The 14,289-nt window shown below is 39.3% G+C and overlaps 1 protein-coding gene across 7 annotated transcripts in view; it reads right to left on the reverse strand.

The window, feature by feature from the left end:
* LOC146676871 (teneurin-3) overlaps positions 1-14,289 on the reverse strand; it is a 146,000-nt gene that overhangs the window by 123,698 nt on the left and 8,013 nt on the right. For 6 of the 7 annotated variants that reach the window (XM_085415828.1, XM_085415834.1, XM_085415819.1 and 3 more), the window contains exons 3-4: positions 9,422-9,909; positions 7,230-7,505 (exon numbers count right to left, since the gene is read on the reverse strand). In XM_085415828.1, the coding sequence (XP_085271954.1) occupies positions 7,230-7,505; positions 9,422-9,692 (547 nt within the window). In that variant the 5' untranslated portion in view covers positions 9,693-9,909. Of the gene's footprint in view, positions 1-7,229; positions 7,506-9,421; positions 9,910-10,063; positions 10,194-14,289 lie in introns of all 7 variants that reach the window. The other variant, XM_085415791.1, reaches the window with a different exon arrangement.

The following is a 14,289-nucleotide window of genomic DNA, read 5'->3' on the forward strand; positions in this document are numbered from 1 at the left end:
TGAAATGAAATGAGCCGTTTTCTCTCGAGGACAGTAAATAGTGGTCCTTGTAATTGACAACTGCGGAGTAATTCCTAATCTTAATAATATGTCCTGTAGTCTAACACATGCAAGTAATTAGATCGAGGCAAGCATGGGTTAAAACAGTGTCGTCTGTGACGCTCGGCTAAATTGAGGAGACGGAAGTCAAAGAAGCAAGTGCTGTTATTCGGAGACTGTGTGACAGAAAATAGATGTTGGACCAAGTAAATAGCTTTTTAAGTTGCAAACACATCTTCACAGGCCATGTAATGCTATAGTGTGATCAAAGATCAAGCCAAATACTGTCTGCCTAACAATTTTGCAGATAAGAGCTCCACTCGAAAATCTAAAATGTCTTAGTGGTGAAATAGTGGCTAACTCTGACATCAACAATGAGAATAAAAGCAAAGTGTACAGTTGCTCCCAAAAAAATCCACAGTCGGAGTTGGCATAGTTACGTCCAGCATTTGAGCTTGTTTTTCAAGTCTGTGAAAAAAATAAATAAATCTGTATCTGACTGTTATTTGGATAAAATATTTGAAAAAAAAAATCACACTTTTTTGATTTTGTTACATAAATTAACTATTAAATCATAATTCTGGACTTTGAAGAGAGACTTTTTGTACATTTTGTCACATTGACATCACACAGTAACCAAAGTAACTAAAGAAAATAAAAAATCCCTTTTGCCAAACCATTGTTCACATTTTTAGGAATGGTTATTTTTAAGTAATATAAATAATACATTCGTCTTCGTATCGATGATGTTGGTGGAAAATATCTTTGAAGTATTATAGGGAGAGAGTGGTTTCAAGAAAATCTGCTTTTCCTTATTAATATGCAAATTTATACAACAAGGCACTCCAAAGTCTAATCAGATCATCTTCTCTGTGGGGGGATGTTGGGGTGTGAATACAAGTTTTTTTTCACCATGTGTTGCTGTTGTATTAATGTGTTCACCAGAAAGTGTCTTCACACAAAACTACACTGACACGACAAAAGGACAGTCTCACACACGGCGTATCGTGGTGTTGAGGCATGGGACCGATTCCAGTCTCCACACTCATGGACGGACTCACAGACGCTTCCACTACGTGAAGGAGAGCTTGTGGATGTTCCACTGCCAAATCTTCACATGCATAAAGGCTCTTGTGCCCACTGTTTGACAGCATTATGTGCCCTTTTTTAAAGTCTATATTTGAACCCCACCGAGATATCAGTGATGTTTACCTATCACGGACTCTTAGGTATTGTAATAGCCGTGATAGGTTGAAATGTGCTGGAAGGTTTATCTGTGACAGCAGCTGGTGACTTCTTGTTGTGGTTATTTAATGCACGATTGCAGGCAATAGATATAGCAAAAGGTTTATGGGTTTTATGATTTTTTTAAATGTATATACACTGTAATGTCACAAACAAGGAGCAACCAACAGACATAAAAAAAAAAAGAAGTCTTACAGCAGCAACCGTCAAACATGTTGGCGGAGAGGCTTTAAGTCATAAAACTGTGACGTAAATGAAGTCTTTGAGGGTTTAGTGATTAGGACTTAGTGCGGAGCTCGAGATTGAGCCGTGGTGTTGAAGACTAAATTGAAATTATTTGCAGTCAGTTTGTCGTTCGCTCGGACAAAGGTTCAAATGGCGATGACCTCTGCGCCGCAGCGGTGACCTCTCCTAGACTTTCCAATCTTCTCAAAAATAGAATCTAGAATCTTTTCACATGACTGATGAGCACAACCCCTGCTATGACACCTTGGCGTGTCATCACTGAATCCCACTTCCCCTGTCACCCCAAGCACTAACAATGTGAGCACTTAACTGGTGACAGTGCCGGCGAGCACGGAAGTGATGACAATAAATGATGGCAATCAAAGCATGTCTCCTCCTTTGACGAGGCACGAGATAAAGCTCAGACACCTTCCTAGCCCCATTAACAAGTGATGAAACTGTTTTCTCTGCCAGCTTTGGAGTGTTTTTCAAAACTATCACAGATGGCCAGGCCTTTTGACCCGCCCACTCCCCACCACTCGCCCCCCCCAAAATGAGAGAAAGAAACCCAAAACAAACTCTGATGTTATTTATTCTTTTTGTATTTGGCTTGTGCCACACTGAATTATGAAAGTGGTGAGGGAGGTTTTCTTCATGCTACGATCAATAGGCTGATTCTGCTGTCACAATACAAGGCGCATATCTGAGACAGGAGTTTGACAGATGGCATGTCACCTTCGTCAGCGTGACGCCCTGCGTGCATGCAGGTTTGTGTGCGTGTGTGTGCAAATGTCTGCACTCTTGCTTGATTTTTCTAATCTTAGAGATAAAGTGTGAGAAACAAAGTGAGATATTCGAGTGTGCGTGCGTGCACGCGCGTGCACGAGACAGGAGAGGAAGAGGCGCAGAGTGAGAGAACATGAATACATGCACACAGGGAAGCATGTTAGAGGATGTCTGATACGCTTTCATACTCCCACCTAAAAAGCCTTTGGTGCTTGCTGTGCTACAGCACACTTTGCAGTGACTCCTCTACTGATTTAATTAACCTTTTGCTGGCACTGTTCACACAATAAATTTGTGAGCTACATTCAACTGTAAAATGTGTATGACTGCAATGTGGACCTGTGACTTGGACAAATTGAAATTCTTTTCTGCTACATCCACTAGTAAACAGTCCTTGATAACAGATGTCTGAAAAGACATACAAGGGAATGGAACATTCACAGTGTCCATCCTCCATGAAAGCATCAAAGCAAAACACTTTTCCATGAAAACTACTCTGGACAGAAGGTTGAGGTCAGAGCAAAAGATGCTCCTTTAACCAGCAGTGACAGGCATCACAGTGGAAGTTGCTTTTTCCTAAGCAGGGGTCAGCAGGCATTAAGCCCCTCCTACTTAACAATAAACCCTATGTGTAAGAGTTTATACAGCCAGGAGAGCTGTCATGAGGTACTGCAGTTCTGTAGCTGCAGTACCTAACAAGTAAGTGCGAGCTTTTTCACACCCTATTAGGAATACAACTCAACTGGGCCATGCCGTTTCTGTTTCAGGCAGTCATTCATGTTTTATGAGGGGTACAATATTGATTTTGAAGCCTGCACTTCAACATTAAGGTGAAAAAAAAACACTCTCCATGGTTGTTTTCATTTTTTACTCAGTAGCTGTATATTGATGTAATGGTCCTAAATAAATTTAACTATTTACATCACAGCAGCAGTTAAACTATACTATTACAATTTCATATTAAACATAAAAAATGCATTACCGTAAAGTAGTAGCAAGTGCCCCAATAAGAACAGTGTCTAGTCAGCTTTGAAGAAAACTTCAGCTTTGTTTACAAATTTGTTCATTTATTGAAATGGGAATATTTTCTGTATATTTTTTAATAATATGTGTTGTTCTAAATGTGTGTTACTAAAACTGGCAGGAAAGCAGTGGAGCAAAAATGGCTGCTTGGTCATTTTTGAGGTGTGAAATTTAATTAATCTCAAAGCTTAATGGCTTATAAAATTACATTCATTTTTTTTAAAATTCTGTAAAGAAAACCTGACATTAACAGAAAAAAATGCATAGTTAGTCCAAATATCTATTTTCATTTCTTAAAGTTATTTAAACAAATTCCTCCCACTTCAGTGAAAAGTGCTTGAGTGGGATTGAAAAACCCCAGGATATGAAGTGACCCACATTCTGGGCCATGCAAACAGAGTTTCTATATCCTATAAATGAATACATTCCAGGAAAGGTGGCACCTTAGCATATAAAGACGACACCAAATAAAACAATCTTTCTGATATTTTTTCATGTGCATTTAGTGTTTGAAAAAGAAGCTTAGAAAATACAGCGTCATTATACCTGACTATTAATCTGAGTTAAATTATATAAAAATTTAACGCAACTCTTCTCACTTTATTCCAATAATTGTTCTGTCTCTGAATGCATTTGACATTATTCAAGAGAAATTATTTTTTATTTCCATGCAGCATTGTTGCTGTAGAAAATTTGACTGTAATCTCCTATTTGTAGAAACTAAAAATAAATAGATAAATAAATAAAATCAGAATTCTTTCAAACATTTCTTTTAATATCCATTTGCCACTCGGAGCGCCGGTACACTCCCCACAGACATGGATTCCTAACTCTTCATGGCTGGTAGATGTCACAGCACTAATGTTACATGAGACAGTAAGTGAGCAACTAAGTAAGTGTGTGTCTGCGTGTTTATATGTGTGTGCAAATATATGATGTGTATTTATCCATAGCAAACTTATCACTGTCACATATAGGGGATGATAGTAAATAATTTCTGCATGATGAGAGGGAGCATATATTTAGAGAGTATCACTGTAGGCTTGCAAATATTTAAAAAGCCAAAGTGTTATTGATTATTGTTGCTTTTATTTTAATTACATTTTTTCCAATGCCATGTTATGTGTAAAAAGCATGATATGGCGCATACCATTCATATAGAGGACAAAACAATGGTGCAATCCATTAGGAAATGTAAGGATGGCTCATTATCACATGGCTATTCATACAGCTACAAGACCAATAAGACAAACACTTTAATCAATCAGTTTTGTTTTCCAGGGATTCTATCAGTTGCTCTGGATTATCTTAAGTGTAAAATCAATGCAAGCTATTTAACAGTTTTCCCCTCTTTCCCCCTCTTTCTTTTCAATAAAATTCCACCAATGAACAGTTATAATACAATTAGGGGCTTCGCATGAAAGAATTAGACAAGAAAATGTAATAAAAGCTGTACGTTGATATTATTAAAAGGAGATGATTATAAAAATGGATAATCATGAGCATAATGTCAACAGACTTGAACTCAGATGATTCACAGTCTCAGTCGTCTCTTTTGAAAAATAAAGTTCAGCAAAGGTCATTTTTATTTGCAAAAATGCAAATGCATCACTTCACAAAACAACTGCTCTTATTCAGTCTGTGGTCTCCAGTTGACCATCGAAAGCTGTACACTGTCCACTTATGACCACTTTTGGTCCATCTTTGAAAGGTGGAGCTCTTTCTCGTAGAGGTTAACATTTGCAGATGACGCTCTCTGTGAATGTGCTGAGGGCTCGGTACTTGTCTGTGTCGAACACTCTATAGAACAGAGCGAATTAGAATGAAATATTGAGTTCATTTATGAATAAGTGGGGCTGAACGGCCCCTTGTCGGAGCTTCAGCATGCATATTCAGTTGATGGAAACCTTTGGATGGGTCATTTCTCTTAGCTGCTTCATTAAATAGTGAAAGTCAAAAGTGCAATGCTCCTGACGAAAAAAGGACCAAGATCTACAGAGATGGAACACTGGCCAGGTTTTCCTTTGCTCTGGTTCAAACCCTAGATAATGATAGTGAGTGTGTGTGTGTGTGTGTGTGTGTGTGTGTGTGTGTGTGTGTGCATGTGTGTGTGCATGTGTGTGTAGCTTATTTGAACAAACAGGGGGTAGATTTTTCAATAATACCATTAAATTATGTTCTTAGGTGATTTTGAGTTTTGTAACATTTTTTGAAAAAATGTATGGCAAAGCAGATAAAGAGATAAAGTGTTTATTTTCCCTGCGAAACTAATTGAGACAATAGTGAGTTTAAGTCTCAGTGGGGTGTTGTGCTAGAGCCAATCAGCAGCAGCTTCTTGAGGAGTTTCCAAAAGAAACTCCAGAGGAGGTATGCCAAAGGGGCGTACCGCGGCGTTTGTATAAGTGTGTGTGTGTGTGTGTGTTCGCACAGTTAAAATGGTGGAGGCCAGGTGCAATCAAAGCTAGACAGAGAGCATATTGAAGAAATGACTGTTGATATAGTTTCACTCTTGGCGTATTCACCATCAAATATGACTGGAATCGAGCACTAAGGAGGTGAAGGCCATGTTTACAGGCACCTCTGTGGTTAGAGCGGAGCTTTTAGTGACTCATAAATGCATGCAGCGTATTGGGCCAAAGTAAAGGCCAGATTCAGGAACAAACACACGGACTTGAATTCTGATGGTATTTTGAAAAGGTAAAATACTTATTCAGCCCCCTCCCCCGGAGACAAGCTTTCTATGATGAATACTGCCATTAAGAAAATGACTTGTCTCAAATGTCAGACTGTAGCCAATGTTTTTAGATAAAAATTGATAGCACATGAACACAAGACATTTTCCTTTCTACCCTCTCTTTAATGTTCTTGCCAGTAAAGTGTAATCAACTCTAATTATTTAAACTGCCTGCCACTCTTTGAGACCACTGGTTTCTTAAAATAATTAGAGTTTTACATTGCATGTGTTATAATGGCGATGGCTCACACTTTAATGGTGATGAATGATGTGCAATGTCATGAGCACTTTCAGTCATCAGCTTCAGAAGGAAAATTTTGAAGCTCTACACCAAAACATATGCTGCTGAGATGATAAAGTTAATGACAGGCTGACTTTGAGCGTAGACAGAAGAGACGCAATGCATTTCAATAAAAGAAAATGATGGATGACAGAAGAAGAAAAACTGGTGAAAAAAGCACTGGATGTCATTTTGCAACAGATTTGATCAAAATGATGTTCCGAAGTGCAAACTAACCTTTCAGTGAGCAATAATAAAAAACAAGCATAACAACAGTAAAATGTGAAAAGAGTGGATCGACATAAATGAGTTTAACAACAACACAGCAATATAGCCATCTTACATGTATTGCCTCCATTTGACGCAACAAAGATTTGCCCTCTTCAAACACAGAACCTCAATCCTCCATCTCAGGTTTCCAGCATGATCAAATTTGCACTTCAAACCATTGTGCCCATTTAATCAGCCATTATGCATGCCCAGTCAACCACTGCAGAATTTCTAAGCAAAATCTCAGACTGAGGCACACAAAGCTATCTTTGATTTAACGCTAGCCCATGGGGAAACTTTATCAAACTCCTTTGCTTCCTGTGGAGCAGGACCAGGTGACTAGCAACTACTCAATCTGAAGGCCCGATTCCTTTCCGCATGCGGCAAGGAATCACGCCTTTGATCCAAACAAAGACAGCTGCAAATGCCTCTCAAGATACCAGTCCCACCAATCGCGTTTTCACATTGTTCCACCAATCAGAGCCTTGTCTCCAGCACCCACCATAATCCAACCTACTGCTGCTCTTTATACAGAGTGATTTCTCCCCCTTTGAAAAGCAATGAGGGTAAGGGCTACAAACAAATAAGCATTTTAAGGTAAAATAATGAAACGTGTGCCTCACTCACCCATCTCATTGTCCGATTTATTGTCCATTTCGGTGTCAGTGAGTGTGAGCGCCGAGTTAGAGCGGCTGGAAAGGCATGAATTCTGCCCCGATTTTGCCCCTGTCCCCCAAAGAGTAATGGTACGTTCTGGTGATACAGGTTCATGGTTTTCGGTAACGACGGGTCCTCTGGAATAGCTGCTGAGTGGGTGGGAGAGGCCAGTCTCGGGGCAGAGAGCCAAGCCTCTGCGAGCCGGTGGCTCACAAATCCCGAGTTGCCTTAGCGAAAATGTCTGCCCTGTCAATGACAGAAGTAGTAAAGTTAACAAACCAAGCAACACCGTATTTAATAGCCATGAGCAGGGCTATTTAAAGAGAAAAAAAAACAACAACAAAACTGTTAATCTAAGAGCATGGCGACAAGGCAGGGGGTAATTGCTAAATTAAAGCCTTAACAAGTTCCTCCAAAGCTACTTAACACTCATCAACTTATCAAGATCTACAACTGCATTTCTTTGACTCAAATCACACAAATAGTCTAATTAAAATTATAATAATTGCTATGTTTAAGATTACCAAGTTCCATTAGACAAATAGTCTGAAATCAATATCCTTGGATTAAATTACAGATAAAAAAAAAAGTAAAGATGCTAATCACCTAATTATTATGATAGTTTTTTCGAAACTGTTTAAGAGACTGTTTAACAATAAATCACAGCAATGCTCTAAATTAGTTTTGTCTCCATTTCACATTGCTTAAGGGTTTGCTTATTTCTGAAAATAAAAATTAACCTGCAATGCCTTTAAAAGAGTCTGCAGCATGTTTTCAATTGGTTTTAAATGATGCAGGCATGCTGCCAAAAAAACACAAAAACATCTTAGTTCACCTCAAAGTCCTTGAATTAAAAAGTTCATATTTCAGTTTCATTCATTGCATATTAGATTTTAACCATGAAATGAGCTGTATTTGCTTAGTAGATGCTTGTAGTCAGGCTCAAATATATATGTGTGTTCATCCAGAAACTGCTATAGCTAATTATTAATATTTAATGTAGAAATCATCATAGCTATAATGTATTTTATCTCCAGTATATTTTACCATTTCAAAATGAGACATTTTCATCAGCCTCTGATGTATTTAAAATGTTTTTTAAAATTTTAGTGAAATTCACACAGCTCGATTTTTGTCATATAAGCCATTTTAAAATGTACCAGGATTCTTATGCTATTGTGCTATACGCACAACACATAAAGAGCAAATAAAGCAACTAATTAACAAGAACATGTTCTTTTTCCATCATCAACATTAAATCTGACTTTTACTGTGATGATGTAAGAAACACTCGTTAAGGCTAAATGCCTGGATTTTAAAAAGAAATAAAGGAAACTACTCTTCTTCCCACAACTTCATCATAAATCCATTTATTCTAAAATGGACACCAATTAGCACCATGAAAATGTAAAAGTGTAATGGATAGTTTTTGTGATTGCAATCTTACGAGCCAAAGGAGTGCCATAAAATAGAATAAACTGCCCAAAGTTTTTAATTACAGAAATTACAGCAGTTTCTAACAGCCAATTAAAGAAGAGGGTTACTTATTGTACATTTTATCTTATTATTTTAACATAGTCCTGCAGGGCATGAGCATTTTATGAGGTCAGAGTAGGCCACTACATCACACTCAATAGGAATTCTCTGTAAAAGTTTAGAAATATAAATCTAATTTATGCTTTTGTTTGACATCCTTTAATTGTGTTTACTACTGTCTAGCATACTGGCGCCATATTGTTATTTCTTGTCAAGCTTGCAGAGATAAAGTGGGAGATAAAACTGTGGGATAACATTTATTAAACAAACAAGCAAAAAAATCCTTGCATGAGCATTCATTTACTAATGAGGTTTCACACTGTTAGACATCAGCAAATGAACATGGATATAAGGATTTTGTTCTTTGTGGTATTTACTAAAGTCTAACAACAACTGAAATCTAAGAGCTTCTTGTTCGATTTAGAAAAATGCCACTATAAGATGGAAGACTTTTTGCTACAATCATTTTTTTGTACCCGGTGCCTTTTAAATGATAAACTCTGATGACACTGGCCATGACGTTAAAAAATGACAGGCAATCCGCACCTCTCTGAGCTTACATTTTGTACATTCATCTAACAAATCCTGAAAAATCCCACAGAAGGACAACATTTGTTCTTGCTAACCTGGCCTTGTGTACTCTGCAGTTTCCTTATGGACCATCTCCTTGACTCTTCCTCCAAAGAGCATTCGTGAAGGGTCATGGTCAAAGGCCTGGAGCGTCTCACTGGAGCTGTAGGATTTCTGAGTGGGCACGCGGCAGGCTCCCTCGTCCCGGTCTGATGAGGAGGCGGTGTAACGGCGCTCTCGATCCTTGTCTCTCTCACAGTGTCTCTCTCGGTCTCTCTGGCTCTTGGACAGCGAGCAGAAAGGCCGCTGCTCCCTCACCCTTTCCATGCTGCCTGCATGCTGGGTATCCAACTCCGCTCCCCTTCACCACCGGCACTCTCCTGAGACACTCACCACTGGATTATTTCACTGCTTTACCCCCTCTCCTCTTCCTCCTGTGGCTTTGATTCTCGTCCTGTAACCGATTTCCCCCCAAACCCTCCTCCCCACTTCTGAACCTCTGTCGCCCACTTCTTCAGTCCATTCAGCCTTCCAGCCACTCTACCTGGAAAAGAGAGATGAGGAAAGGAAGTAAGGAGCTCAGATAACACTAATCCATCGGCTTCATCTTCTAAAGCACACACTTATCCCCTTCTCATGGCCCCACCCCCGACTCTACCCCCACACCCCTGAAACCTCACCCGTGAACTGATATATACCTCCTTAAGTTGACTTCGCCTCTTAAAAGATCACCTCTGTGTTGCATTTGCAGTCATGTTTATCTTCAGTGTGTTAACTCTAAATATTGTCCTTCAAAAACTTTCAATTCCAGTAATTTCAGTAAGCACTCTGTAAAAAAAAAAAAAAAAGATTAAAAAAACAGTTTCTTCTTTTTTTAACTTAAAAGTTTAAAACTTTGCAATTTTCCACTGACAATGTTCCAAAGTTCACATTCTCCGAATGCAAAATTCTGCTTAAATGAAGGATAAATCAACAGGTTGACATGACTAGGAAAGCTTTTACTTTCATTATCACTTTAAAAAGACTTTTATTTAATTGATAAAATTAGAATGCCAAGCCTTTATATGAACATTCAATAAGTGTTACTTTAAATGCACAGAAGAACAATGACAAGATTAAATATTTCTATCAAAATTCATATATATATATATATATATATATGCTGGATAGCATATATATATATAGAGAGAGAGAGGAAAATAAAACTGTGCTTTTTTATCAATGTTGACGTTTTATACTTTTATACTGTATTTCCACATACACACAGATCATTTCAATTTACCATTTCTTAAGCTCCACATAATTTCTGCACCCACAACAATAAAGTGAAGGTAAACTGAACTTCATTTGAGGTACTAAAAAAATCATAACAGAAATCTTTTTTTTCCCAGAACAGTGCCTTTGTTACTTTGAATAGTCCACAAGTGGGCAAGAAGCAGCTATCACAAGAACCATTTAATCGGTTTAAATTAGCAGCAATGAAAGCTCTTCCAAAAATGAAAGCGTTTTTTTTTTCTTTGTTTTGTTTTTGATCTCAGAGATTTAAAAAAAAATCCAGACACAGTGTCAAGAGACTGCAAGGTGATCAAGTCTTTATATTTGACAGATATTCATTTGCATATTTTAAACCAGTGTTTAATTTCATGCCTAAAATAGCAAAAAGACTACCTTTCTCTATTTACCATCCAGGGCAGACAGTAAAAGACTCTAATATCATACAAAGACTTTGAACCAGCTTTGTTTCCCAAACTCTCACTGTAATATTTGACAACTACAAACACTGCACTAGCTATACATGCAGTTTGTCTCTGGCCACAGAAACATTAGATAAATTGGTGTTAAAAATCCTAACTTGTTAGAAATTCAGAGAAGACACTCTCACTCTGCTCTAAATGTGGACAAGGGGGATGAGAATGTGACTAATCCACAAAAAACCCTTGAGTGGAATGTGGATGGGAGCCGTGGTGTGTCAGAAGTGTTTATTACCAGCCATTTTCCACTGCTTCCTGAGACACACACACGGCGCAGAGTCACACATGCCACACACCACAATTTCATTTCTCTCTTGGCTGAGCTGTAAGACTTGAGTATCAGACTCCTTCTTTCCCCAAATGAGATCTACTTCGTTTCACATCAAGCATCAAAACCTTCCAATGAAGCCAGGATAGCGTACCGTCGCACGGCGAGATAGCACCAGCCCCAGAGAGACGTTCCAAAAACTGAAGCAGTTGCGGGTGGAGTACAGGATGCAGGGATAATGAAAACTGTGAGCTGTTCTAGGCCTCTTAAACTTATTTTTCCCCCCTTCTCCCTGAGTTGCTTCATATCGCTCTGTTCCCCCGATGGGCTGAGATGCAATCAGTGACACACTCTCTTGTAAGGCTGACACTCAACACTCAACACTCCCCCCCACGCACTTGTTTTACGATGCCACAGGCCATCTCAATCACATCTCATCACTTTCAGGAAATTGTACACACCCGTCCAGATTGGCAGATTAATGCACAGGATGCGTCCAAGCGGAGACGCCCAGAAGCCTCCTTGATTGCAAACTCCCCCTTCTTTATGGACTTGTAAGAAGATTCGGTATCTGAAAAACAGCTAATGCCACAAGTCTTACCCACTGAGCCACAAGCGACCACTATAGGAGGAATTAGATTTGTGTCCTAATCAGCCTACAAGCCCTTAAGTGACCAGGCATGTCCCCATAAACATTCCTCTATTACTCTGAGGACTCAAAGATGCCATCTTCTTCACAGCTCATCCTAGTGTCCTGCTTCGCTTTGTTTCCTCACAGCACACGGGGACACTAACGGTTCATTCGTTACAGTTTAAAATATGTACAAGAAGTCACAGAGGCTCTTAAGAGAATTCTGTTTTTCTTACACACTTTAAGTTTCAGAGGTTTTAAGTATAGTGCAGTATAAACTAGACTATGTAGTATGCATTTACTACATAAAATCTGCCTCTGGCTACCCTACTGAGAGTACATACTAGTGTACACCAGCTCTGTTTGATTAAATGAGGAGAACCTTTAGGGTTCATTATGAATCAAAAATCCTCGGTACATTCCCCGCCCTAAAAAAAAACAACTTTTCTGTATCATTCACTTCTACATTCCCTTTTACCTTTGATCATGCAGTTGAATCAGGACAGTTAGTCACCCATGACCACTCGGTGGAACAGTCGACACTGCAAAATTAGTGTCACACAGAGGTCCTCTTGCAAGCCAGTGAGGCACGGAAAAAGATAGTTCATGATGTACGCAGCTCAGCTCCACACACGTCCGAACGACTCCCGTGCCAGTTGAGTACGGTCCCCCCGACGCCTAGTACTGTCCTACACCTCTGCACTTTTTTGAAGCATAAACCATAAACCATCTGTATAATAAGGTGTGAAGACACGTGTCCAAGTCAACTGGTTCTTCAGGGCAGTTGAAGAGGTTTCTAATTGAGATTTACTTTTTCCACGTCTCCCGTTTAGTACTTTATTCATCAAAGATGACAGAGGGGATGTCTTATGTTACCAACAGATCAGGGCTGGGATTCAGAAGAGATGACCAAAGAGGAGAGAAACCTTTTAAGATTGGTTAAATAAGATGGTTTATAATGAATTAAATGAATGAGAAAAATGTTATCGGTACATTAATCATCAAAAACATAAAAGGATACTTTCTGATACTTCAAACAAGGATTGCTAAGGTGGATCAGTGACTTTCTAGACGCCACTGAATCACTGATCTCAAATATTACATAACTAATTATTGAAATGACAAAAAATAACCAGTATTTTTTTTCTTTCTTCAAAAACCGATTTGATTTAATCTTTGGTTCTAGCAGAATGCAGAATCATCCTCCTTTTAATCTGCATCTGACTGTGTGTTTTGATTGACAGCGACCTGACCAACCAACATCTGTCACCGCATTTCAATCCAAATGTTACTAAATTCTGATTATTGCATGTGAGTGCCAACAAAGCCAAGGCAAATGCAAAAGATCAAATAAAAACGAAATAAAATAAATAAATAACTCCGGTAAATAAATAAATCTCAGGTGAAATAACTAAAGCTGTTCCAACTTTAGCAGGAATAGACAGAAATATTAAGAAGACGAAAGTGCGCTTCTTTTCTAAGATATCTCAGAACTGATAAGCATGCAAAATTAGATTAATGAACACCTACACCAGCTTAAATTGAGCTGGCAGACACTGGTTACTTCAGCACACAAAGCAAAACAAGAGTAGCCACTGCTGACCAGAGTGCTGAAGTGGCAACTATTCACCAAGCCTTTGTCCGGTAATTATATTTCCGCAGGGCGGCTGTACGTATCAGCTCAGATCTCCCTGTTGGTGACCTCTGTAAATAATGATAATAAAGAGCGTACTTGTCGTTCCTAGTGTGTCCCTCCAAGACAATTCACCTGTCACCAAGTGGCCTGGCTGGCCCCTCAACTCCCCCCAAACCCCCTCATCTTGTTGTTGGCCGTTTGCCGGAGCACAGATCAGACGGCTCTCAGCCACGGGGAGTGGTGAGAGCAGTAGATGGAGCTTGTGGAGATCAGGGCTGGCTCTCTTCAACACAGCCAGCACCTCCAACAATAGCCGCCTCTGACAGCTTTGCATAATTCATCTTGTCGAGTCTCTCTCTCTTTCCTCTTTGACGCTCCTCTCTGCCTCTCCTCTTTCAGTTTCTCTTCAGTTCTTCTGCTTTTTTGTGCCTCCCAGCGCTTGGAGAAGGGGCGAGGGAGAACCAGGGCAGTGTTCCATCAGATGCTGCCTGTTTCCCCCTGACACTAGTGATTTTGGAGACACAGAAGTGTTTGTCTGCAGCGTGATGCCCAAACTCTGAATTCTGGATGCCATCTGAACCAGATTGTGTTCGTTTTTTATTGAGGCTCAATGCCTAAATTCCTCACTGCAACAAGAA

Source organism: Rhamphochromis longiceps, linkage group LG2, assembly GCF_057381845.1.
Source record: "Rhamphochromis longiceps isolate RC_006_pf linkage group LG2, R_longiceps_female_GT1.1, whole genome shotgun sequence".
Classification (NCBI taxonomy): domain Eukaryota; kingdom Metazoa; phylum Chordata; class Actinopteri; order Cichliformes; family Cichlidae; genus Rhamphochromis; species Rhamphochromis longiceps.